This window comes from Manis javanica, chromosome 8 (assembly GCF_040802235.1).
Source record: "Manis javanica isolate MJ-LG chromosome 8, MJ_LKY, whole genome shotgun sequence".
In the NCBI taxonomy this organism is placed as follows: Eukaryota; Metazoa; Chordata; class Mammalia; order Pholidota; family Manidae; genus Manis; species Manis javanica.
In genome coordinates, this window is record NC_133163.1 from 8,547,685 (window position 1) to 8,574,573 (window position 26,889).

The 26,889-nt window shown below is 37.4% G+C and overlaps 1 protein-coding gene across 1 annotated transcript in view; it reads left to right on the forward strand.

Annotated features, from left to right (window-relative positions):
• ATG2B (autophagy related 2B) overlaps positions 1-26,889 on the forward strand; it is a 77,235-nt gene that overhangs the window by 39,336 nt on the left and 11,010 nt on the right. The window contains exons 24-40 of the mRNA XM_073241889.1: positions 361-467; positions 1,519-1,611; positions 2,195-2,265; positions 2,656-2,732; positions 3,045-3,215; positions 4,791-4,932; positions 6,646-6,848; positions 7,838-8,064; positions 9,058-9,166; positions 10,509-10,703; positions 11,371-11,472; positions 22,046-22,124; positions 22,440-22,647; positions 25,094-25,163; positions 25,522-25,604; positions 26,214-26,335; positions 26,589-26,743. Of these exons, the coding sequence (XP_073097990.1) occupies positions 361-467; positions 1,519-1,611; positions 2,195-2,265; positions 2,656-2,732; positions 3,045-3,215; positions 4,791-4,932; positions 6,646-6,848; positions 7,838-8,064; positions 9,058-9,166; positions 10,509-10,703; positions 11,371-11,472; positions 22,046-22,124; positions 22,440-22,647; positions 25,094-25,163; positions 25,522-25,604; positions 26,214-26,335; positions 26,589-26,743 (2,214 nt within the window). The remainder of the gene's footprint in view (positions 1-360; positions 468-1,518; positions 1,612-2,194; positions 2,266-2,655; positions 2,733-3,044; positions 3,216-4,790; positions 4,933-6,645; positions 6,849-7,837; positions 8,065-9,057; positions 9,167-10,508; positions 10,704-11,370; positions 11,473-22,045; positions 22,125-22,439; positions 22,648-25,093; positions 25,164-25,521; positions 25,605-26,213; positions 26,336-26,588; positions 26,744-26,889) is intronic.

A 26,889-nucleotide genomic window follows, 5' to 3' on the forward strand; every position in this document is an offset into this window, starting at 1 on the left:
ACCAGATGGAGAGTCTTAAGCAGTTTTTAGCAAAATTTGTTTTTTAAAGAATTATTCCAAGCAAAATAATATGAATATATATATATTATACATACTTTGTTAGTTTCATAGGAGGACTTTTCAAAGATTTTGGTGGTAATGCAGTTGTTGGATGGGCTTCTTCATTGAAAATTCTAGTTTTGCAAATACTTTCTGAAATGAATTCCTTTAAAATAATGGTTGCTTTTTGTTTTAGCATTATGATTTTCCAGTAAATGGTTGCTTTTTCTGTGACATTTTATTTTACGTTGGTATTAAGGATATCATATCAAAACCTTTTTTTCTTCTAAAGCAGGGCATTTTATATTTTTGTGATTATAGATTTTATACTTCTTGAATATTGCTGATGAACCTGTTCTGGGATATAATCCTCCAACTTCATTTACAACTTTTCATGTTCATCTTTGGAGCTGTGCACTTGATTATAGGTTAGTTTACAAATGGAACAAAAGTTTTATTATTTAAAATATGTAGTAAGTTTTAAAAAAATACTCTATTCAATAGAGTTAAAGTTCAAAATGCTCTTTAAAAGTAGTTTCTGTTCCTAATTACAACCCTTAAATAGAATTCGTGCCTCATATCGAATTTACCGAGTATCATAATTCTTCCAGGTGGTAAAGATACCTCGAGAGAAGTGCTGGGCATAGAAGCCACAGGGCATAAATCTGCAAAGAAGTAAAAAGCTAACCTTTTCAAACAATATGGCTTCTCTCTCACTTACCAACTTTACATTTCCCTGTATGGCCCCGGAAGATGACTGGTTAGCCAGAGACGGGTAAGATTCCTCAAGGGAGGAACAACCTAAGACAGGCACAGTCGCAGGGGGGCCATCAGGTGAGAAATTGGGGATCAACAGAGGTGAGGCTTAGAACCTCACCCCCCCCCCTGTTTTGAGAGAAATCTTCTGCATCTGTGGATGTTTTATTGCCCTTGTCTAGCTTGGATTAGCACATAGTCTACAGGCACACACCTGATCATCTACAATTGCTCTCTTACAATAAACTATGTTTTCTACCTTTATCTTGCATCTACCTACCACTTCAGCATTTTATTAAAAATAAAAAAAATAATAATAATAAAGGGAGAAATGTGGGATCCACATATAAATCAAGTATAAAAATCAAACGAATATTTATATTTGACCTGATTGTTTATAGTTCATAATGTGTGATCAAAACCGAAAGTTTCTGTGATGACTGCCCTTGTACTGTTCACCATGTAAGAACTTATTCACTATGTAAGAATTCGTTCACCATGTAAGAACTTGTTCGTTATGCTTCAGAAGATTGGAGACTGACGAGAATTAGGCTTGAGATGGATTAATGATTGTGCATTGAGCATTGACCCCCATATACAGAATTTTATTATTGTTAACAACCATTTGATCAATAAATATGAGAGATCCGCTCTCAAAAAAAAAAAAAAAGTAGTTTCTGTTGTTGCGGCAGGCTGATGTTCTGTTGTTTCTTTTGGTATTAGGCCTCTTTATTTGCCAATCCGATCTCTTCTTACTGTTGAAACATTCAGCGTTTCAAGTAGTGTTGCCCTGGATAAATCATCATCTACTCTCAGGTGCCTGTGTAAACTTTATTATATACTAACTGCAGCTGTTCAAAACATACTAACTGATAGGCATCTAAATACTCTGATTGAAGTCTCAATCCTTTTAAAATCAGCATTCTTTTACTTATAGCCATGTTTTCCCAAGTCTTGAAGTTTTCTTTCTCAGATGATTCATCCCATATCTTCTATTCATTACTGTTTTTCATTTTTAGGGAGGAAATTAACTCTCGAGATTGTTAATTTACCTTTTAAAACTTACAGAGAAACTTTCCATAATATCTGATATACTTTATTTTCATGATTTAAAATAAACCTTGTGAATTTAAGCATTTATTTTTAAAGAAATTACTGAAAATTTGTAATTAATTTGAGTAGATGACTTAATCTCATTCTTTATATCATTTAAATAGTTCTAGCACTCATAAACAGTGAATTTTAAATTTAACATTTAAAGGAATGTTAGATGACATATTAGAAACTGCATGTGACTTTGGTAACGTGAAAGAATGATACAGCTAAGTATATAGTGATCATGTGGCATATATTTGAGATTAGTGTTTTAGATGTTGTTTTTATCTTTTTTTCCCCTCAGAATAATCTTGGATGAAGCTGCTTTACATCTATCTGACAAGTGTAACACTGTCACTGTAAACTTGAATAGAGGTAAGAGTTAAGGAACAAAATCTGGATAGATGAATGCTCTTCATTTTTTTGTGTGTGAGTGTTTTAAAGCATTTTAACTCTGGAATAATGCTGGTGAACTAAGGCTTTCCTTATATATCAGTTGGAAGTTGTAATTCCCTTATAACATCAGTTAAGTGCATCAGACTATATATACTTTATTTATTTAAGATAAGACAAATTTATTTCTAACCAAAGTGAATTGTAGGGTGTTTGTAGAATGAAATTATATTTCTTTTGCATTATAAATATCTGAAGCACTACATGCCATGAATTTTAAAGAGATGCTAGCTTTATTAGGTGTTGTTGGTTAATATAGCATTTTTGAGAGCTATACTCATGTCTTTTGTTAATTACTTTTAAAAATTTTAGATTATGTTCGTGTGATGGATATGGGGCTTTTGGAATTAACCATAACTGCAGTGAAAACTGATTCTGATGGAGAGCAGGTAAGTTATTAAAAGAAATGGACATTTTTATTTAAGTTCTATTTTTATAGGAGAAACTAAAACAGTATTGAATTTACTGTAAAATTATTTTTCCCCTTACCTAATTTTGGTCAAAAATAGGTAAAATATTTAAAACTTAAGATTGAATTACTATAAATACATATTTCTGTGGCAAGACAAATGATCATATTTAATGTAAATCTATGCAAAAAGAAGAAACTTCTTGTTTCATGTCAGAGCTTGTTATGTGCAAATTGTTTATAAAAACGTTTGGAAAACATTTTCATCTTTTCTTTCCTGTGTCCTGTCCAGACTGAACCACGCTTTGAGTTACACTGTTCCAGTGACATTGTCCACATCAGAACGTGCTCGGATTCTTGTGCTGCATTAATGAATCTCATTCAGTACATTGCAAGCTATGGGGACCTAAATGCAGCTAATGAGGCAGAGATGAAGCCAGGAGCCTCTCAAAGAAAGATGAAGGTATAGCCAGCACATTACTCATTAGAACCAGCTCATCCCCTGCCCCATTCCAGCCACATGAGAGACATGTTTATGTCAGTGAGGCCTGCATAATTGACGTCATGCGGTAGAAGAAACTTTGAAAAATTTATGTGTTCCTTACTTCTAGAGTGATGGGGTCTGAAAGGTGATTCCATGGGCATTTTTGGAAAACATTCTACTGTTTGATATTCTTTGTTTTAGAACATTGATCTTCTCAACCAACATAATGCTTTTTTCCAGACTTAAGTAATTTTCGTCTGTCCTCTGGGAAGAAAGAAAACATTTATCATGTCAGAGCTTGTTATGTGCAAATTGTTTATAAAAATGCTATGAGAAGATAGATGGCAGGTGTTAGTATTGTTACCAGAAGATTCATTTATATAATATTATCTTCCATATTTGTTACCTGTAATACTACCCAGTTTGCAGTGTGCTTTCTCATATGTGATCTCCTTTAACCCACTTAAGTAGAATGGTTAAAGATTATCATCTCTGTTTTACAGATGAATTAGTTAAAACCCAGAGAATTTAGCCAGTTTACTCTAATTAGTAGCAGAAACCACAATAAAACCTAGATAGTTTGAGTCCTGGTTCAATGCTTTTTGTTACCCCCAAGTGTCCTCCCTGCCCTCTCATATGTCCAGATTGAGCACTGTCCAGTGGTGTGGTTAGTGTTTATTTTTTCAGTGTGTTTTCATCCTTTTCCATGGCTGCTTCTGTGGGCAGAATTCTCAGTCCCCATAGGTTGTGCAGCTTCTGGGAAGGGTCTGAGTGGCCTGCGTTGTCTTTCATTCAGGATGACCTTACACTTCATTGTGTTTTCACTATTGCACTTTCATTGTGTTCTGACTCCTTGTTTCTGCTGTATTCTCACTGATAATGTGATTTATGACACACCTCTCTACTGGTTATTCTCCTTTTAAAAATAGTCTCTAGTTATTAAAAGGTATTTTAAATTGTCCTTTTCAAATTGTCTATTTCCATTTTAGAGTTACGGTCTTATTTAAAAGGCATGGTCTGGATTGAGTGAATCCACAGTTCACTTATCCGTAGCGGTTAAGCATCAGAGCTGGAACAGCACCCCAGGAATCGCATTTAGTAGATTTCCCCTCTTGGGTATGCATCTTACTTAGTGGTCCATTTATTCCAAGAAATGAGGCTCTGACCTACAGTGGCTTTGTCTTAAAGGTGGGAAAATCATTGCAGCTGTCAGATTTGAGCAGCTCAGAGTCTTCAGAGAGAGCTCTCTCCTCACTCCCCCCAGTTTTACTGCAGCTTTGTCACCTCCCTTTTCTTCTAATCTGTCACCTCTTCGAGATCCCAGTTTATTGTGCTGACTTTGAGGCAGGCAATGACACATGCATTTCTATTTGGTGATAGTTGTTGGGGTGATGATAAAAATGTAACAGTTGCTGGGACGAATATGGAAAAATGAATATATTCCTTTTTCTGGTGTTTTTGTAAAATGTACTATATTTCTAGGACAAAATCATGTTAAGCAGTTTGCTTCCTAGAGCATTTTCAGTTATTTTTAATTAGGTTTTTGGGCTATAGGTAGATTCTGGCAGTCGATCATCCTCACGAGGTCCAGTACTTCCTGAAGCAGATCAACAAATTTTACGAGATTTGATGAGCGATGCCATGGAGGAGGCTGACATGCAGCGAGCCACATCATCTGCGAAGCCACCGCCTAACGGTAAGACAGACCAGGACTTCTCCGGGGTGGCACCGGTTGTGCAGTGGCGGCTTGCATTGTGTTCTTATACATTCTTCAGTAAGTAACTTATTAAAGAAAAGACAAGTCTGAGTTTTGGTGGATATTTATTAGTCAGCTTGTGTTTATTGACTGTCTAGTGGATGAATAACACTGGCCCAAGTGTTGAGGTGGGGAGACAGCTTAAGTGGAGACAAATCTTAATGTTTTCTGGTAGCTTGTAGTTTAGTAAAACAAATTGTCACTAAACCAGACTGATGCTAGTACTTAGAACAATTGAAAAACGATGTGAGAAACAACTTCAATCTGTGTAAATACTCTCTAATACTCAGTTGTTTTTTACTGTGTTAAATAACTGCTCTAACTGCTCAGATTGGGATTGTTTAATTAGACTTTAGTGAACATGAGATGACTTGGCTTTTAAAAAGTTAATAGGGTTTAGGTGTGTAGAGGGGTGGAAAAAGGTAATATTGGGAAAATCATTAACATAACCAGAAGCACAAAGGCACACATGAGCCTTATTAATTAGCAGTGAGGGCTGTTACCGGACATAGTTCCCTGCTTATTGAAAAGCATTTTATGGTTAAGTTGGATAAGCAAGGTGGAACTAGATCGTTGAAAGCCACATGGAAGCATCTAAATATTTTGAAGCTTCTGTCCAAAAAATATTTTTTTTCCTAAGTGGATGAACATAGCTATTTCTGTATGTTACAAAATTTTAATTTTTAAATATTATTTCATGGTGTTATGAAAGTTTAGCATTAAATGCTTCCATTCTAGTTTAGAATAAATTAGAACAAAGGATGTAAACTTTTAGCTTCTTATGTATTACATTATTTGTTATAAAATATTACTAGCTAACCTATGTGGGAAAGAATATGAACATTTACTGAGCAGGTTCAATATACAAGATTCTGTACTAGGTCCTGGGCACTGAGAAGGATGAGTAAGTCCGAAGTGCTGCCATAGAATTTAAAATTTAGTCTATGAGGTTTTTGAGGCTAAAATGTCACTTTATTTTTCTTAGAGTTCTCAGTTCATATCACAATGTTTGGTGTGAATGACTGAAAAGGAGAAAGAATTAGTGAATCTAATATGTGATCTAAACATATGAAAATGTATGTTTGCATACAGATTTCGCATACTTTCAGTCTTTTGTGAACTTTATACTTAGCTACCTGAGAGCACGTGTCCCATTTGGGTATATCCAGCACCCCAAGGTGTAGTATTTTTATTGCCTGGAATCACTTCCCTGGCCAAAGGTTTGCTTGGCAACTGTTTCTCCCCACCCTGTCCACAAGCAGAGATTCCCAGTAGCTTGAGATGGGGCGCCTCTAGATTCCCCCAACCCCTTTGCAGTATTGTCCAAGACAATTCTTCCAGAGCTCCACCCACAGGACAGAATTGTCAATATGAAATTCTGTCTAAAACAAAACTCTAGTCAACACTAACCAGGTGCTGCTGAATTTCTGAGATTTTCTCATGCCAAATAACAAAGATGAGACTGTAATGTTATGAAACCATCACTGTTTTCTTAGAGAACTTCAAACATATTAGTCTTTGTATTAGTTGTCAGAGCATTATTAGAAATGAATGAAAGTATCAACATAATGTGTATCTCCCATGTGGCTAAAATGCTTACTAAATTTTGTTTCAAAATGTGTCAGACTTGATTGTTGCAATCTTTTCATGTAGGTGGTTTGGAAGAAAAATCCCAAATTCAGGAACCCTGTTGTTCAGATCTCTTCCTGTTTCCTGATGAGAGTGGGAATGTGTCCCAGGAGCCCAGCCCCACTTATGCTTCATTCACTCATCACTTGATCAGTGATGCAATGACAGGTGTGCCCACTGAAAATGATGACTTCTGCATTCTTTTTGCCCCAAGAGCAACCACTCAGGTAATAAATTAATAACATAATTGAGGCCTTAAGATAGTGTTACAAATTGAATTGACCAAAGGGCACCTAAAAAAGATTCTTTAGCTCTTGCTAGCTCTTTATACTTCAGAATTACTTCATTTTGTGATTTAGTATTGATGCTTTATAAATGTCAGTTATACTTTACTACTTCTATGACACATCTCTCAGAGAAGAATGCTCTGTACTTACCAAATTTCCGCCATAAGTCATTGACCTGCAGATGTTGTGTGTAGTAAGATAACTCTTCAGGGTGGTGAGCTCAAGTGGCAGAAAGGGGTGCTGCACAGAGTTACTAGTCCAGGAGTCAGGGAAGGTAAGACATGGCTTGTGTGAGGGCTGATGGTTAGTCTGTATTATATAATTTCCATTTTAGAATCATGCTCACATTTGAAATCATGGTCTAGATTTAATGAATCCACTGTTAATTAACCAAAATGGTTATTAAGCAGTGGTGCTGCAATTTAGCCCCATGAATCACCATTTAGTGTTTATATGTATTAAGCTGCCTGAAAGTTTTAGTTGGTGACTGCATTTATTTTACTAAGTTCTGGGAAATTAAAAAATAAAGCAATCAAATTCAGTATAAGCTCATTATTAGGAATGTCGTAATTGGTTGGAGAATGTTGAAGTATGTCAGATTTGAAATGCAGTGTTGACTTTGAATCAGAGGACCACACACACATACAGACACACACAAAATTTGTGCCTTTTTATTGTCAAATAGTAAAAGCCAAATTGTAGACTATAAAACATCCTTATGGAGTGATTTACATAGAACAGAAAGAGCCCATTTTATGGTTAATAATGCAGAATATCCTGTGTGATGATTAATGTCAATACTTACCCCATTTTATATATTGAAATTATTGAAAAGAATGGGCAATCAAGAAATCCCCTTGAGACACACAGCATCCCCAGTGGTCTCTACTGAGATAAGACAGTGAGTGTTACCTGTTTCTTTATTTTAGGAGAAGGAAGAAGAACCAGTTGTAAAAATAATGGTTGAGGACACAATTGTGATAAGAGACAATTATTTTAGTCTGCCCCTTAAGAGAACAGCTACGAGCAAAGCCCCACTGCACTTTCCTGTCCCTGTGATTCGGTATGTAGTTAAAGAAGTGTCTCTTGTTTGGCATCTTTATGGAGGAAAGGATTTTGGAACAGCTCCTCCTACTTCTCCAGCTAAAAGTTACATGTAAGTTAATTTCTACTTAAGTTTATTTGGCAGGCCAATATATTCTTTTCATTTAAAAAAAGTACGTAGAATGTGTCTTCTTAAGAATTGCTAATAAAGTAGTATTAAGACTTATGTAATTGAATGTTCAAGTTTTCCATTTGTAAACTCATTTGCAGTGTTTGTATATTTATGGAAATACTGTGACCTAAGTGATTTCCATTCAGCACAATTTTTCGAGTTCTTACCGAGTGCCAGAGCCTGTTAGAGGCACTTTCACTGAGATGAGTAAGACCGAGACCATGTCCCTCCGTTCAAAAGGGAGAGACAGCAATGAAGGCAATGAGGTGAAGTGTGTGCCGGGGGAGGCAGGGACCAGGCAGGTCCTCAGTCTACAGGACCCAGCAGGGCATCAGGTGCAGCGGCGAGGACCGGAAGTGTTTGTCAATGAATGTGTCATTTGGTGGTGCTGGAAGAGAACGAGGCAGAGATGAGGCAGGTCTGTGGAGGTAAACATTCTCGCTGTGGTGGAGAAGGTCGGAAAAGGCTTCCTGGAGTGGTAACCTTTGGTGCAGCAGTGTAGTGCCTTTTACTACTTACAGGGGAGTTTTAAAAGCTCACAACTTTACTATAATTCTTTTTCTCTATTAATTGGGATTTCTAGAACTTGTACTCTTATGATTATAATGGATTTCTGAAGTAATAAGGAACTTATAAGCGGTCTGTTTCTAAGTCTGTTTTGTGATATGAGCATCAACATCATAGTTAAGTTTTTCTGTAATTATAAATATTTAGCAAGCAGATGATGACCATAATGGCAATAATAAAATTGATATTCTCAATGTCTCCAAAGTATAAAAAATCTGGTTTTGATTTATAGTAGTAAAATTTGTGGCACTGTTTTAATAGTTCTGACATGTTATCTTCTCTTTTCACCTTGTTACTTTTCCTGACCTCATCCACTGCCTTTCTTTGAATATTCCTTTAACAAAAAACATTTTTTTTTGTTTATAGTAGTCCCCACAGTTCACCTTCTCACACACCCACGAGACATGGACGTAATATGGTATGCGGGGGAAAAGGAAGAAACCATGACTTTTTAATGGAAATACAGTTAAGCAAGGTAAGGTGGCATTTTGAAAGGAACAAACTACTGAAGTAGGAGCATTAGTGGGGTTCTTTGGTTATGCCCCTGCCCTGTAGTCTTGAGCTGTAAATCCCACCCCTTCAGATTGGAAAGGTGCAAGGGTCTTGTATAAAACTTTACCTCTTTTTCTTTCCTAAACGTTCTGAGAAGATTGAAGGCTTTTGTTTTGTTTTCCCAGGCTACCCCTAGAGCAGGGTCTCTCAGAATTGAGCAAGCATCAGGGATTGTTGTGACAGGTTGCTGGGCTCCAGAGCTCGTGATTCAGTAGGTCTGAGGGATGGTCCATGAATTTGCATTTTTAATGAGTTCCCAAGTGATTCTGATATTACTTATCCCAGGACCACACCTGGGGAACCACTGCCCTTGAGTAATTATCTGGACGTGCTTGAGGTTGGTTTGCACTTAAGTCAGGTCCTTTGTGAAGGTCTAGAGACAGGTAGGGGCAGGCCACCAATGACCTTATGTCTTGCCAATGGGTTTCATCCCTAGACAAGTTCACAATGGATTCAATGAAACCAAAGAAGTGACAGTGGCATATTCTTGGGGTGAAAGGGTTTATACCTAACTTAATTCCCACAGTGGCAGGTCAGTCACTAGAATCTTGTCCCCTCAGAGCGAGTCTGCATGCAGCAAGCCCATCTCTGCCTTTGGGCCTCTCTCCCCGCAGCCATCTCAGTCTCTGTCCTCGGCGCTGCCACCACTCCAGTCTCATCTCTGCCCTCTTGCAGCCTTGCAGCTGTGCCACGGTGTCACCTAGAGCACTGGGTGGAGCTCTCTATATAGAGTCAATAATGATGTATTGCCCACACATGTGTAGTGAGCTAGCCAACTAGGGCTAGGTGAGAATCCTTGCCATAGGAACCTTCACTTTATCCACACTTTACATACATTTAATTCTGTTAGCTTGTCTGGGATTGTGCCAAATATCATATATTAGGGTGCTTAACACAGAAATACCATAGTGATGACAATTTCATATATTGTATCCTTGCCCCCATTTGGAACCTGTCTCCACTCATTCATTTTCAAGCAATTTCATAGGTATGCAAAATGATAATTTTATGTCTTATTCTTTTGAGGGTTTTGCTTGAAGAAGTTAGGGAATTTACCAAGGTCAAATGAGAAATATCAGTCACACTGGTAGGATATAGTGTAGATCCACCAATAAACTAGCGAACAAATGAAGGGATGTTACTTTTCTCCAAAACTGGAATGGAAAGCTGAGAATTCAAAAAAAATGATGAGTGGTATTTTGTATTTTAAAGAGAAAATCTGATTTAAATAATATAAAGATTGTTCCTCCTCCATGTCTGTGAAGGTGAAGTTTCAGCACGAAGTCTATCCCCCGCGCAAGCCTGAATGCGATCCCAGCCTCTCAGAGCGCCCAGTCTCCCGACAGGTGTTCGTCGTGCAGGATCTTGAAATCCGAGATCGTCTGGCGACATCGCAGATGAATAAGTTTTTGTACCTGTACTGCAGTAAAGAAATGCCTCGAAAAGCTCATTCCAACATGGTAAGATTTAAAACTTCTTTTTTTTGTTACATTAGTTTTGGAAAAATTTTTTATTATGTCCAATTGCAAAATATTTTGATTAGGGAAAATTACTGGATATTTTTTCTTATTTTAATATGAAAATCCCTTTTAAATATGGTGCTTAAAGGTTTATGTTTTAAAAGTTATTTTGTACATCGCTTCTAGGGCCCCCTAACCATGATTGCCAGTATATCGGTACCGGAGGAAAACCAGAAGTCCCTAGTGATCCACACAAAATATTTAATATTGCTGGAACTGTTCCAGATTTCTAGCACTTTAAAATTTTAGTAGAATAGAAATGACAAGCTCAGGACTTGTGAAATGTCGTAGAAGCTGGTTTTGGATATGGGTCTGTGAATTCACTTTAGGGGCTCAGCAGACTCCTTTGAGACTGCAAGTACAGTATTGTCATTTGCATTTTTACCCCTAAAGAGAATCTATATCTTTCATCAGATTCTTGAGGGATGTGTGACTCATAAAAGTTTGATTCGGGCTCCTAAGGAAAGAGGGTAAACAATTACAATTTCTGTTTTAATATAAGGGATAGAAATGGGATATTTCCTTCTCTTCATTTTTTGTTTTTCCTTTTTTAATGAAAACAGGTCATAATGTCATTGGAGAAAAAGTATTTTTTCTTATTTTGCAGTTGACAGTTAAAGCATTACATGTGCGCCCAGAGTCTGGCAGGTCGCCACAGGAATGCTGCTTGAGAGTATCTCTAATGCCACTTCGCCTCAATATTGACCAGGTTTGTATTGCAGGTGTGATTCATGAAACTGTGGTTATATATCCCACGTGCGGAATGAGAGATTTAATTTAGTAGAATTATGATGTTTATTCTGAAACTTTCATGGAAGTTGCATAATTAAAGCAGACTTCTGCTAGTAAAGAGCAGGGCGAATTTATTAGGTGTTTGGAATCTGAACTACTGGTGAGTAAACATTATTAGCTATTATTCTCCAGTCTCCTGTTCATTGTGTGACATAGCATTCCATTCCTGCTTCTCATTCTCTCTAATCCCTACGTACGTACTCCTAATGTATGCAGACATGCAGGTATCTTCGAGTGTTAGAGGAGTCCCTGACATCTGGGATTGAAACAGGTAAGAATTGTACCTGGAGGAGAATTACTTCTGCCCTGGACAAAAGGACAGTTTTATAAATTGGCACCTAACCACATCATAAACATCAGAGATTTATAAAAAGACATAAATCCACTTTCCCATATTCTAGTAAGCATCCCATCAAATTATTCTGGGTTTTGCCTTGACCCAGAGAGCTATTTAAAGCGTAGTTGGTACCTATTCTATAAACTTTATATTCAAGCATGTGACAATATGGTGCTTTATAGTAGTGCAGGTGTAGAGGTGAGGAGTGTGGATTTGGAGTCACACCTAGGTTTCAGTCTCAGTTCTCTTTTCCTAGTTGTGTGGCTTTTGGGTAAGTTGCTTAACTTTGCCAAGCCTCAGTATCTTCACTGGTAAATGGAAGTAACAGTAATACATGTAGCATCTTTTTTTTTTTTTAAATGAGGTTTAAATGAAACTAGTGTATGTAGTACTTAGCTTGGTGCCTGGAACACAATGTTATGGATCAAAAATGTTAACTGTCATTAACTGTAGCACATAACAACTGAAGAAAGTAATTGAAGTTGTTAAAATAATCTGCTTTTGAAATAATAAAACCCTCCTGTTATACCTTATGTTGGTGTGAACTCAAGTTTGGAAGTAGAGTATAAGTATATGTGAGGTGGTATTATTTGCTTAAATAACATTGATTAAATAGTATTGATTTGTTATTTAAAGTAATAGCTATTTCAGGAATAAGCTTAAATAATATTTATATTGTAAGCAAAGTGTGGCGTATCTCAGAGAAAGTGCATGCCGAAGCACAGAAATTTAGCACCACTATACATTAATATTTGTAGCTTCTGAGCTGGGTCAGCCTTGCCAATGAGTACTTTAGATTTATATTTTCTCATTGTGAGAAGAATATTTTTGGCTACCTGTATTTTAATTTATTTTATCCATACATTGGCATAGGAAGAATATGATGACAAATTTATGGGAAACTTGATCTGCGGGAATCACTCATAGGAGCAAGAATTTGAGCAAGATACATCTTTTTGACATGACTTCACCAGACTTAGTTCAATTTTCTTTAATAGACTTTTTTCTTTAATATTGAGCTTAATTTCTTCTTTAGAACTATAAAGCATTATGATTTTTAAATGTGGGAATATTAATCTTAGAGAAAACAGGGAAATAAATGTTACAGCTGAACTAAGGAGGAATGGGAGATAATTCCCCAAAATACGGAACCTAGAACAAAGCTGTGCTGCAGACATGTGCATCTTAATGAGGCATATTGCTGCACGAAAGTCCTTTCTAGTTTGCGTCTTCTGAGATAGACATGTACCTTATTTTGAGATAGCAAACAGTCATGTGAATAGAAGACCAAATATTTGTGTTCTCCATTTTTTCATTTGAAAACAAATCAGTTTATGAATGATAAAGCTTTGAGTAACATTTTTCTTACCATACGTTATCTCTGACTTTATCTTTACTGGGTCATAGGCAGGAGCTGTAAACACCACACATTGTTTTCTCATGGTTTAAAATCTGCATTGGCATTGAAATCAGTGTATTGTTTCTGAAGCTCAGTGGGCCTGTGGTAGGTGGGAAACCAAGCAGATGGAGTGACTTCCATCTGGGGGACAAGTGAATGATGGGGGTCATGTAATGAGGCAGCTTGAGATCCCAGCTTTCCTGACTCTTGTAGTGGGATACAAAGATGAGTAAACTTCTCCATCCTCAAAGATCTCTGTATAGTGGGGGTACCACCATGAAACAGATGGTTTTAACACCCTTTGGTGAGTACAAGTGATGAAGATAGGCATAGGATATATGTCCCCCAAGAAGAGGGCTCCTGAGCCAGGCTGGGAGTTTGGAAGAGTGAGGGGTGATAAGGAAAGGCTTTCTGGAGGAGGTGACACTTGAGCTGAGTCCTAAAAAATGCAGTGAGGTTAGCCAAGTTGAGCTTTTTGTGAAGGCATTGAGAGCCCGATTGAGGTTGTGAGCACAAGTTTGTGCTCAGCTGAGGATGGAAATGAGTGTGAAGAGTCTGCACATTTGTGGTTCTTTAGCATTGTTACTTCATTGTCTATGACATTAAAAGTACTTCACTTGACACTTTATGTCATATTGTAGTGTTGCAATATGCATGTTTCATATCCTTTACTATAGGACCTTAAAGCTGGACATAACTGAGTCAAAGTTTAGCATAAATAATAAAGCACATTTTTTGAAATTTTAAAAAATTGATTATATTGAGGTATAATTTGCATGTAATAAATGCATAGTTTTAGCTATACAATTTGAGCTTGACAAACTCACTTGAGTAACTTTCCCAGTTGAAGTGTAGAATGTTTTATGCACTTTTTTTTACATTTATTTATTTATTTATTTTTATTTTTATGAAGAACATGTTAACTAGGCTCTCCCCTACCCCAAGTCCCCCCCCCACAAACCCCATTACAGTCACTGTCCAGCAGCATAGTAAGATGTTGTAGAACCACTACTTGTCTTCTCTGTGTTGCAAAGCCCTCCCCTTTCCCCCACCCCCTACATTATACATGCTAATCATAATACCCCCTTTCTTCTTCCCCGCCCTTTTCCCTCTCTACCCTCCCATTCTCCCCAGTCTCTTTCCCTTTGGTAACTGTTAGTCCATTCTTGGGTTCTGTGATTCAGCTGCTGTTTTGTTCCTTCAGTTTTTCTTTTGTTCTTATACTCCACAGATGAGTGAAATCATTTGGTATTTGTCTTTCTCCGCTTGGCTTATTTCACTGAGCATAATACCCTCTAGCTCCATCCATGTTGTTGCAAACGGTAGGATTTGTTTTCTTCTTATGGCTGAATAATATTCCATTATGTATACATACCACATCTTCTTTATCCATTCATCTACTGATGGACACTTAGGTTGCTTCCATTTCTTGGCTATTGTAAATAGTGCTGTGATACACATAGGGGTGCATCTGTCTTTTTCAAACTGGAGTGCTGCATCCTTAGGGTAAATTCCTAGAAGTGGAATTCCTGGGTCAAATGGTAAGTCTATTTTGAGCATTTTGAGGAAGGTCCATATTGCTTTCCACAATGGTTAAACTAATTTACATTCTCACCAGCAGTGTAGGAGGGTTCCCCTTTCTCTGCAACCTCGCCAACATTTGTTGTTGTTTGTCTTTTGGATGGTGGCCATCCTTACTAGTGTGAGGTGATATCTCAGTGTGGTTTTAATTTGCATTTCTCTGATAACTAGCGATGTGTAGCATCTTTTCATGTGTCTGTTGGCCATCTGAATTTCTTCTTTGGAGAACTGTTCAGCTCCTCTGCCCATTTTTTAATTAGATTATTTGCTTTATGTTTGTTGAGGAGCGTGAACTCTTTATATATTTTGGATGTCAAGCCTTTATCAGATCTGTCATTTACGAAAATATTCTCCCATACTGTAGGGTACCTTTTTGTTCTATTGGTGGTGTCCTTTGCTGTACAGAAGCTTTTCAGCTTGAAATAGTCCCACCTGTTCATTTTTGCTTTTGTTTTCCTTGCCCGGGGAGATATATTCATGAAGAAGTCACTAATGTTCACATCCAAGAGATTTTTGCCTATGCTTTTTCTAAGAGTTTTATGGTTTCATGACTTACATTCAGGTCTTTGATCCATTTTTGAATTTACTTTTGTGTATGGGGTTAGACAGTGATCCAGTTTCATTCTCTTACATGTAGCTGTCCAGTTCTGCCAGCACCATCTGTTGAAGAGACTGTCATTTCCCCATTGTATGTCCATGGCTCCTTTACTGAATATTAATTGACCGTATATGTTTGGGTTAATGTCTGGAGTCTCTAATCTGTTCCACTGGTCTGTGGCTCTGTTCTTGTGCCAGTACCAAATTGTCTTGATTACTATGGCTTTGTAGTAGAGCTTGAAGTTGGGGAGTGAGATCCTCCCCACTTTATTCTTCCTTCTCAGGATTGCTTTAGCTATTCGGGGTCTTTGGTGTTTCCATATGAATTTTTGAACTATTTGTTCCAGTTTGTTGAAGAATGTTGTTGGTAATTTGATAGGGATTGCATCAAATCTGTATATTGCTGTGGGCAGGATGGCCATTTTGATGATATTAATTCTTCCTAGCCAGGAGCATGGGATGAGTTTCCATTTGTTAGTGTCCTCTTTAATTTCTCTTAAGAGTGTCTTATAGTTTTCAGGGTATAGGTCTTTCACTTCTTTGGTTAGGTTTATTCCTAGGTATTTTATTCTTTTTGATGCAATTGTGAATGGAATTGTTTTCCTGATTTCTCTTTCTATTGGCTCATTGTTAGTGTATAGGAAAGTCACAGATTTCTGTGTATTAATTTTGTATCCTGCAACTTTGCTGTATTCCAATATCAGTTCTAGTAGTTTTGGAGTGGAGTCTTTAGGGTTTTTTATGTACAATATCATGTCATCTGCAAATAGTGACAGTTTAACTTCTTCTTTACCAATCTGGATTACTTGTATTTCTTTGTTTTGTCTAATTGCTGTGGCTAGGACCTCCAGTACTATGCTGAATAACAGTGGGGAGAGTGGGCATCCCTGTCTAGTTCCCGATCTCAGAGGAAAAGCTTTCAGCTTCTCGCTGTTAAGTATGATGTTGCCTGTGGGTTTATCGTATATGGCCTTTATTATGTTGAGGTACTTGCCCTCTATACCCATTTTGCTGAGAGTTTTTATCATGAATGGATGTTGAATTTTGTCAAATGCTTTTTCAGCATCTATGGAGATGATCATGTGGTTTTTGTCTTTCTTTTTGTTGATGTGGTGGATGATGTTGATGGATTTTCGAATGTTGTACCATCCTTGCATCCCTGGGATGAATCCCACTTGGTCGTGGTGTATGATCCTTTTGATATATTTTTGAATTCAGTTTGCTAATATTTTATTGAGTATTTTTGCATCTACATTCATCAGGGATATTGGTTTGTAATTTTCTTTTTTGGTGGGGTCTTTGCCTGGTTTTGGTATTAGGGTGATGTTGGCTTCATAGAATGAGTTTGGGAGTATTCCCTCCTCTTCTATTTTTTGGAAAACTTTAAGGAGAATGGGTATTATGTCTTCCCTGTATGTCTGATAAAATTCCGCGGTAAATCCATCTGGCCCAGGGGTTTTGTTCTTGGGTAGTTTTTTGATTACCACTTCAATTTCTTTGCTGGTAATTGGTTTGTTTAGATTTTGTGTTTCTTCCTTGGTCAGTCTTGGAAGGTTGTATTTTTCTAGGAAGTTGTCCATTTCTTCTAGGTTTTCCAGCTTCTTAACATATAGATTTTCATAGTAGTCTCTAATAATCCTTTGTATTTCTGTTGGGTCCGTTGTGATGTTTCCTTTCTCATTTCTGATTATGTTGATGTGTGTTGATTCTCTTTTTCTCTTAATAAGTCTGGCTAGAGGCTTATCTATTTTATTTATTTTCTCAAAGAACCAGCTCTTGGTTTCATTGATTTTTTTTCTATTGTTTTATTCTTCTCAATTTTGTTTATTTCTTCTCTGATCTTTATTATGTCCCTCCGTCTGCTGACCGTGGGCCTCATTTGTTCTTCTTTTTCCAGTTTTGGTAATTGTGACATTAGACTATTCATTTGGGATTGTTCTTCCTTCTTTAAATATGCCTGGATAGCTATATACTTTCCTCTTAAGACTGCTTTCACTGCGTCCCACAGAAGTTGGGGCTTTGTGTTGTTGTTGTCATTTATTTCCATATATTGCTGGATCTCCATTTTAATTTGGTCATTGATCCATTGACTATTTAGAAGTATGTTGTTAAGCCTCCATGTGTTTGTGAGCCTTTTTGCTTTCTTGGTACAATTTATTTCTAGTTTTATACCTTTGTGGTCTGAACAGTTGGTTGGTAGGATTTCAATCTTTTTTAATTTACTGAGGCTCTTTTTGTGGCCTAGTATGTGGTCTATTCTGGAGAATGTTCCATGTGCACTTGAGAAGAATGTGTATCCTGTTGCTTTTGGGTACAGAGTTCTATAGATGTCTATTAGGTCCATCTGTTCTAGTGTGTTGTTCAGTGCCTCTGTGTCCTTACTTATTTTCTGTCTGGTGGATCTGTCCTTTGGAGTGAATGGTGTGTTGAAGTCTCCTAAAATGAACGCATTGCAGTCTATTTCCTCCTTTAGTTCTGTAAGTATTTGTTTCACATATGCTGGTGCTCCTGTGTTGGGTGCATATATATTTAGAATGGTTATATCCTCTTGTTGGACTGAGCCCTTTATCATTATGTAGTGTCCTTCTTTATCTCTTATTACTTTCTTTGTTTTGAAGTCTATTTTGTCTGGTACTAGTACTGCAACACCTGCTTTTTTCTCTCTATTGTTTGCATGAAATATCTTTTTCCATCCCTTGACTTTTAGTCTGTGCGTGTCTTTGGATTTGAGGTGAGAGTCTCTTGTAAGCAGCATATAGATGGGTCTTGTTTTTTTTATCCATTCAGTGACTCTATGTCTTTTGATTGGTGCATTCAGTCTATTTACATTTAGGGTGATTATCGATAGGTATGTACTTATTGCCATTTCAGGCTTTAGATTCGTGGTTACCAAAGGTTCCAGGTTACTTTCCTTATTATCTAAGAGTCTAACTTAACTCACTTAGTATGCTGTTACAAATGCAATCTAAAGGTTCTTTTCTATTTCTCCTCCTTTTTCTTCCTCCTTCATTCTTTATATATTAAGTATCAGATTCTATACTTTTTCTCTATCCCTTGATTGGCTTTGGGAATAGTCAATTTAATTTTGCATTTGCCTCGCGATCAGCTGCTCCACCCTCCCTACCATGATTTTACTACCTCTGGTGACAGCTATTCAACCCTAAAAACACTTCCATCTATAGAAGTCCCTCCAAAATAGACTGCAGAGATGGTTTGTGGGAGGTAAACTCTCAGCTTTTGCTTATCTGGAAATTGTTTAATCCCCCCTTCAAATTTAAATGATAATCTTGCCGGATAAAGTAATCTTGGTTCCAGGCCCTTCTGCTTCATGGCATTAAATACATCATGTCACTCCCTTCTGGCCTCTAAGGTTTCTGCTGAGAAGTCTGATGTTAGCCTGATGGGCTTTCCTTTGTATGTGATCTTATTTCTGCCTCTGGCTGCTTTTAACAGTCTGTCCTTATCCTTGATCTTTCCCATTTTAATTACTATGTGTCTTGCTGTTGTCTTCCTTGGTTCCCTTGTGTTGGGGGATCTGTGTATCTCCATGGCCTGAGAGACTATCTCCTTCCCCAGACTGGGGAAGTTTTCAGCAGCTACCTCCTCAAAGACACTTTCTATCCCTTTTTCTCTCTCTTCTTCTTCTGGTACCCCTATAATGCAAATATTGTTCCGCTTGGATTGGTCACACAGTTCTCTCAATATTTTTTCATTTTTAGAGATCCTTTTTTCTCTCTGTGCCTCAGCTTCTTTGTATTCCTGTTCTCTAGTTTCTGTTTCATTTATTGTCTCCTCCACTGTATCCAACCTGCTTTTAATACCCTCCATCATATTCTTTAACGATTGGATCTCTGACCTGAATTCATTCCTGAGTTCTTGGATGTCTTTCCGTACCTCCATTAGGATGTTGATTATTTTTATTTTGAACTCCCTTTCAGGAAGAGTCACGAGGTCCATATCATTTAAATCTTTCTCGGGAGTTGTATTAACAATTTTACTCTGGACAAGTTCCTTTGGCGTTTCATGTTTGTATATGGCGCCCTCTAGTGTCCAGAAGCTCTATTCTGGAGCTGCTCAGCCCCTGAGGCAATGTTGGGGGTCGCAGGGGAGTGGTGGGGAGCGGTACTGGGGGTAGGAAAGAGCTGTTCCCCGCCTCCTGGCTGCTGTGCCTGTCTCCACTGCCTGAGCCAGTAGGCCGGGCACACAGGTATAAGTTTTTGTCCCAGAGCAGCTGGATATGGATCCCTGCTTTCCACTAGTGGCCAGAATCCCAGTCTCCCTAGGAACTCTTCCTGTATGAACTTTCCAACCTGATAGTCATGCGAGTCTCATGAAATCACCTGAATTGTAGGTTTGTGCTCCCAGCGCAGATCTCCCGAGCTAGGTATTCAGCTGTCCCAGGCCTTCCACTCCCTCCCTGCTCCATTTGTCTTCCTCCTGCCAGTGAGCTGGGGTGGGGGAAGGGCTCGGGTCTCGTGGAGCCACAGCTCTGGTACGTTACCCCGTTCGCTGAGGTCTCTTTTCTCCAGGTGTGTGCAGTCTGAAGCGTCCTCTTTCCTGTTGCTCTCAGGATTAGTTGCGCCAATTAAATTTTCTAATTTAAGTTTTAGGAGGAAGCCTCTGTCTGTCCTCTCACACCGCCATCTTTAATCCAGACTCTATGTATGTCCTTTTGTGTAGTCAGCCTTCAGCACCCCAAAGGAATCACCAGTCTCATTTCCGTCAACATAGATTAACTTTTCCTGTTCTACACCTTCATGTAAATGGAATTGTGTCTGGTTTCCTGTACTCAAGATTATGGCTGTGAGCATGTATCAGCAGTCCATTCAGTTTTATTGCTGAGAAGTATTTCACTGTGGATAGGCCATGATTTGTTTATCTGTTTACTTATTGATTTACATTTGGGTTATTCTCTTGTTTTTGGCTCTAGTGAATAAAGCTGTTATGAAATTTGAAATTTGTATACAAGTCTTTTTATATGTTCTCATTTTTCTGGGTATTATAAACAGAATTTCTGGGTGTTTCATGCTCTGACCAAACTTGGTATCAAACTTTTGAGTTTTAGCTATTTTACCTGGTGTTCATTGTGTCTTTAATTTGGGTCTCCCTGGTGAGTAATGATGCTGAGCATCTTTTCATGTGCTTATTCACCGTTTGTTTATTCTTTTGTGAGGAGTTTGTCTTGCTAGTTTTAAAATTAGGTTGTTTGTCTTACTGAGTTGTAAAGAGTTTCTCATAAATACCAAAATCAAAAATTCTGAGAACACTTTGAAAAGCTGATAATAGCATCTCTTTTTCTTTTGTGCGTTTGTAGTAAAATTGGGCAAAAACCACTGTCTCTTTAGTTTCCCTTTTTATCTGAGCATATTTATACCTGGAATTTTCTCTGTGTATTTTTTGAAGACAGTCATGGAGTCAAAATATTTATACCATTAAAACATTACCACCTAGTGGCCAAATAATTAATTTTAATATTATTAACTTTGTTAACATGTAATATTTGATATACACTCACATCTATATAGTAACACATTATAAATGTGTATAGTGTAATATATGAAATATATACATAAATGTGTGTGAAGCATAATAATACAATGAACAATTCATGAACCCACTCTCCTATTCAGAATCAGAGTATTTCCAGTACAATTGAAGCTACCTGCTTGTTCTCAGTCCCTTCGCTTAGCCTCCCATACACCATGTTACCTAGAAAAATATCTTCCCAAAGTCCCTCATGTACACTTCTGTTAAGAGTGATTAGTAGTCAATAAGATCCTTTGGAATTGCTAGACTTCTGATGTGCTTCCAAATATTGTGACCCTGTGATTCACCCTCACATTGCATTTTGGTACAGTATTAATGTTTTATATTAATTTTTAAATGTAAGGGAAGACAAAGAATAGGTATTTAATTTTCATATTCTCCAAAGTGATTTGTCAGTTTGAGGTAGGCAAAGTGAAGCTACTAATAACAGGCAAATATAGCTTATCTATACAACATCAAGGCACAGACATATTCTTTGTCTGTAATTATGTAATTTCAGAAGAATCACACTCAATGGGTGATTTTAGTTATTTTTAATTTTTATTTTGAGTATCATGTCCCATGAAGAAAATGTATTAAGGCAATATAATTTAGTGGTAAAAGCAGAAATAAGACAGTAAGACACATGTCAGTATCCAGCACATGCTGACTCCTATTGTCACATAGGTCCTATCGCCACTGCCAGTTTACAGCGGGAACTAATGCTGAGTAAGAATGAGAAGCTCTGTTTCTAAAGGAACTAAAGTGTACCTTGATTTTTGAAATGGCTGTAGTTTTTCACTTCTCATATATCTTTGTTTTCATACCTATAAATTATCTCAGAGTTGTGAGAATTAACCAGGAAGTGTGTGTGTGTGTGAAAGAGAGACTAAGAATAGGAACAGTGCCTTGGCACAGGGTAAGGACTCAAATGGTAGTATGTGAATAATGAGTGAGCTAGAAGACTTTAAGATACTTTGTTTTATAGTTTTAGAAATACATGTACCTTTCCCCCTTCCATTTAGTTATAATTAAATCTCTTAATTTTAGGATGCTTTGTTCTTCCTGAAGGATTTCTTCACAAGTCTTTCCACAGAAGTAGAGCTTCTAATGGCTCCAGATCCAGAAGGTATTAAATATGTACAGTTTGAAAAGTTTATATCAAGTACTTGGCTTGGTTATGACTATTACAAAGCCTTTATGAGAATGTACTTAAAATATTTGGTCTCATTTATATGAATGTGTTCTGTGTTTATTTTTGTTAAATTATGCAAATGTAGTTTATATAAAAGTGGTAATTTAAAAGGTGAAAGTCAATTTTCTCTGTGAGAGTAATTATATTTATTAAATGAAAGGTAGCAAAACAACTTGAGTCTAGATTGATTTGAATATTTGTTCTTAAGAAGCATACCTGATTTTTCAAATGTGTGTGTTGCATTTTCAGTTACAAAGTCTCCAGGAGCTGATGTCACCTGCAGTTTGCCGAGGCATTTAAGCACCTCAGAGGAGCCAAATCTGGTTATTTCTCTCCCTGGGCCAAAGCGACCTCCACCAAATGATAGTGCCAATTCAGTGGAAGTGGTTAACGGGGAGGGAGAGAAAGACTTCTCAGCTGAAGAACTGTCATTTAGTGATCAGCCCGTTTTTTTTAGGTAAATCACTTAATTTTGATAACAGATGAAGTTATTTTGGAGTTTTGAAGATTTTTCTTTACTGTGTTCATGTGCTGGTAATCATGAGGTTGTATCAGCTTTTCTTTGCATACCACACAATAATCTGGTGTATCTATTCACGTGGGGCCCCACCTGACCTGCACCCTCAATCGCACAGTCACCTGGATCAGGACTCATCTCTTCTGCTTCTGTGGCAGGAGGCCCCTTTTTCTCCTGCTTCTTTATTCCTCCTCCTGGCCCTCTCTTCCCACTCACTATCCTGGCTTCTCTGTACCTCGTCAAACATGATATCCTTTTCCTGTACACTTCTCAGCTTTGGCATTCCCCACTTTTCCCTCGTGGGAAGTTTCTGTCTGGTTTTCTCTGCCCACCCTTCCCCAGCACTGTCGTGTCTTTCCTGACCCGGAGCCTCCTGGCTGAGTTGGCAGCTTCAGGAAACCCAGGTCCCTGTGCACTGCTGTCTGCTGTGATGCTGCCTTCTACCTGCTGGCTGGTTGCCCTGTTTCCAGACCCATCCATTCTTCCTTCCTTTCTTTTCCCGGCCTGCTCATGGTGATGGGGATGGAGTCTTAGCTGCTGGAAGGAGAAAGAAGGAAGATCAAAGCCACTGGGATGTGAGGGGCCGTTCGCTCCCTTCCCTGGTTTTCTATACTCCCTCCTCCCTGCCCCCCTGCTGACATCACTGGTCCTCCAGTTCTCTTTCCCTCTAAGTTATAAGGTCAGTCTTTAGGTATTGCCCAAAGCGGGCAGTATAACTGTTTTAAAGGGTTCACATGTTTAAGTATCTTGTGTACTGAAGAAATAGAAAATAACCAGAATATGAGAATTGGAAAGATACTGGGATAGATGATCTGTGGTGCTTCTAGACCTCTCCACCATAATTTTTTTATTTTCCCACATTGATCTTTTTATTTTTAAAAACTTTTTATGCCAAAGAATTATGCATCCTAGGTAATAATTTGAGTTCTCACTTTATAAAAATTACACAAAAACTACCAATTTGTTTCTTATAAACACCGTATAACCAGTATAAAAGATATTGAATAGTTAACAATTCTGTCCCGAAAGCAAGGAATTTTACACTTTTTAGTCAGCATGTGTAGCCTTACTTAGGTAAATATTTACTTTTTTCAATGGACTATTTAAAATAGCATATAAATTTCTGTTTCTACTCTCAGAAGCTCCTACAGGATACAGGATCCTGGGGTGGTGATCAGTGAGATTGTCCAGATTACTCACTTTATAGGTGAGGAAGTGAATGCCCAGAGAAGTGACTTGTCTTGCTCAAGACCACACAGTCAGTTGCTGAGCCAGGACTCAAACCAGGTCTTATTGCAGATCCAGCATTTTCCGAGTGATAGCCTAATAGCCTCACCCACTCCCATTTATTCACTCCACAAATATTTATGGAGCACATACTATGCACATGCTAGGTTTTGTTCTAGGTACAGTGAACAGGAGAGAAAATTCCCTATAAGGTTACAGTTAATTAAAATAGTGATTTGTCCTATCACGTGTCATGGAGAAAAGAAAGAATGAAAAAGGAAGATGCAGGTGCTGAGGGCTGTTGCCCAGAGAGGCAAATGGAGATGAGTTTTTGGAAGATGAGGGATGACCTGGGGCCCCAGGCTTCTTGTAGTGATTCACATAGATACAGCTTTACAATTTTGCTGTAGTTAGTGGACTTCTGTGGGATAGTTTAGGATATAATCACAGACATTAATTCTGTAGGAAAAAGTGTTTCAAGTTCCAATTTGGAAGCCAGCACTTTTTGTTTGATCTGTACTATCAGTGTGTAATAATGATTGCATTAGACAGTTTTCAGTATTTGTGTGTTGATATCCTATGTTTAAGCATTAATTTGAAGAATGCTCAATGTTCTTAGGGTGTATGGCGTTTGTAAAATCTACTGACAAAGACATTTAGGTTCAGAGGGTTCAGGTTATTTGCCCATGATTGCATCCATATTAACTGACAAAACTGGAATTCCATGTCTAGGTTTTCTGGCTCTCGCTGCTGCTTCATGACTAATATACTTTACCTCTTTTCTTTCCAATTATTGGCAGTGATTGTAATTTTTGGCCCAATCTTGAAGCATGCTTTTATTTGTTCTCTGTTTGAATTGAGAATATCTGACAGAATAAATCTTTCTAAGATAAACATTATATAATAAGCTAGGTAAAGGTTTTTGTGAGAAAATTTCAATAATAGTAAATACAGTTTCTGGGATGACAAACATCGATTTAGTTGTTATACTGCCCTAAGAAAAGGTAGAGCTAAAAGACACTTTTTATTTAGGTATTGAAATAGTCATTATTTATTCCATGGTTTTACTTTATTCTCCAGTTAAATAAGCTAATTTATATCTAATTTTAGTTACTCGTTACTTTGCAATAAATGACTACCCTCCTTTCTTTATCTTCAGAGAGTTTAGATTCACATCAGAAGTTCCTATTCGACTTGATTATCATGGCAAACACGTATCAATGGATCAGGTTTGGAAACTTTGTATTAAATATACTCTACAAAATTATCTCATTTCTTTTTCTCATGGGCTCAGTTTTTTAAAAACTTTTTTTAGTTTTTATATATGTTTGAAATGAAGTGCAAGATTTTAAGATTTAATTCCATTTTTAAAGTAAAGTAAATATCTTCTTAAGAACCTATGACTACAGTTTGATATAAATTGGGTCATAAATATTGTAAAATATGTATTTTTTTTTTTTGCTGTAAATACTTTTAAGTGTTTTAGCTTCATTAGTGAATATTGCTTTGATTTTCCCAAATAGCAACTATTTTAAATGTTGAATCTCTCAAGTCACAGATTAATCTGGTCTTTTTTTAATTTCAAAGGGTACCTTAGCTGGCATTTTGATTGGTCTGGCCCAGCTAAACTGCTCTGAACTAAAGCTGAAGAGGCTTTTTTATCGGCATGGGTAAGACTTTCTATAGGAGGCTTTCAGGTGTAGTTACTGCAGATGGTTTACAACAAATTAAAAGCTGAGTGTTCTTAGCAAGCATACAAAATTTGTTTTAGGGTGTTATCTACAGAAAGTTAATTTTTAGAGGCTCCTTACTGATTAGGGGTTAATTTTTATTCTGAGATACCAGAAGTACAAAGTTTGAACCAAGTAGTATTTCTCAAAAATAGCTATAGTTACGACATTTTTTTGTAACTTCCTAAGGTTACAATTCATTTTATTTAGTGAAAAGACTGGAAGTCTGTGTGGTAATGTTCATAGTAGCCAAGAACTATGTGGCAATTTATGGACATTGAGTTAATCCTAGATGAGAGCTTTAGTAGTTAAGAAATGAGAAGAGTGGGAAACATATATACATACTATCAGAGCCTTGTGAGAATTACTGACATTACCACTGGATTGTGTATGTATGTGTACATATAGATGTGTTTTATTCAGATTGAACATCTACAATACTCTGTCCTTGTAATTTATAACTTTTGTTTTAAGTAAAAAAAATCCCCCAAACTTATTTCCACCTATGAATTTCTTTCTTTCCTATATACTAATAGTCTTTTACTCTAGTTTGTTAGGTGTTGACAAATTATTCTCATATGCAATCACCGAATGGCTTACTGACATTAAGAAGAACCAGCTACCTGGAATCCTGGGAGGTGTTGGGCCTATGCATTCACTAGTACAATTAGGTGAGTTTTCTTTTTTAATCAAAAAATCATTTTTTTTTTTGCCTGATCAGTGATCATTAACCCTTTTGGGGTTCAGGATTTCTTTGAGCATCTACGTGAGGACCATCTTTCTAGAACACCTACATGTGCAGTCATCCTACAATCCAAGTCTGCCTCTCTTTTTAGGGGTTAAAAACGCCAGGCTTAGTTACAGTGAGAGCGGGGATCTGAGCTCTAGCACTCCTGCTGATCGCTGTGCCCTTGACTGTTGTAGTGCAAGGCCTGAAGGACTTGGTCTGGCTACCCATAGAGCAGTACCGGAAGGATGGCCGCATCGTCAGAGGATTTCAGAGAGGCGCCGCCTCCTTCGGCACCTCAACGGCGATGGCCGCTCTAGAGCTCACCAACAGGATGGTTCAAACCATACAGGTCTATTTCCGTACCCTGCCTTCATCTGTACAAAGAGGAAGAGCCATTGGAAAACAATTTGGTTATTTTGTTTTTTAAATGGTACTGTGGAAAAATACCAAATGTTGAGAATAGATTTTTTATTTGTAATAATTCAATAAGCATGC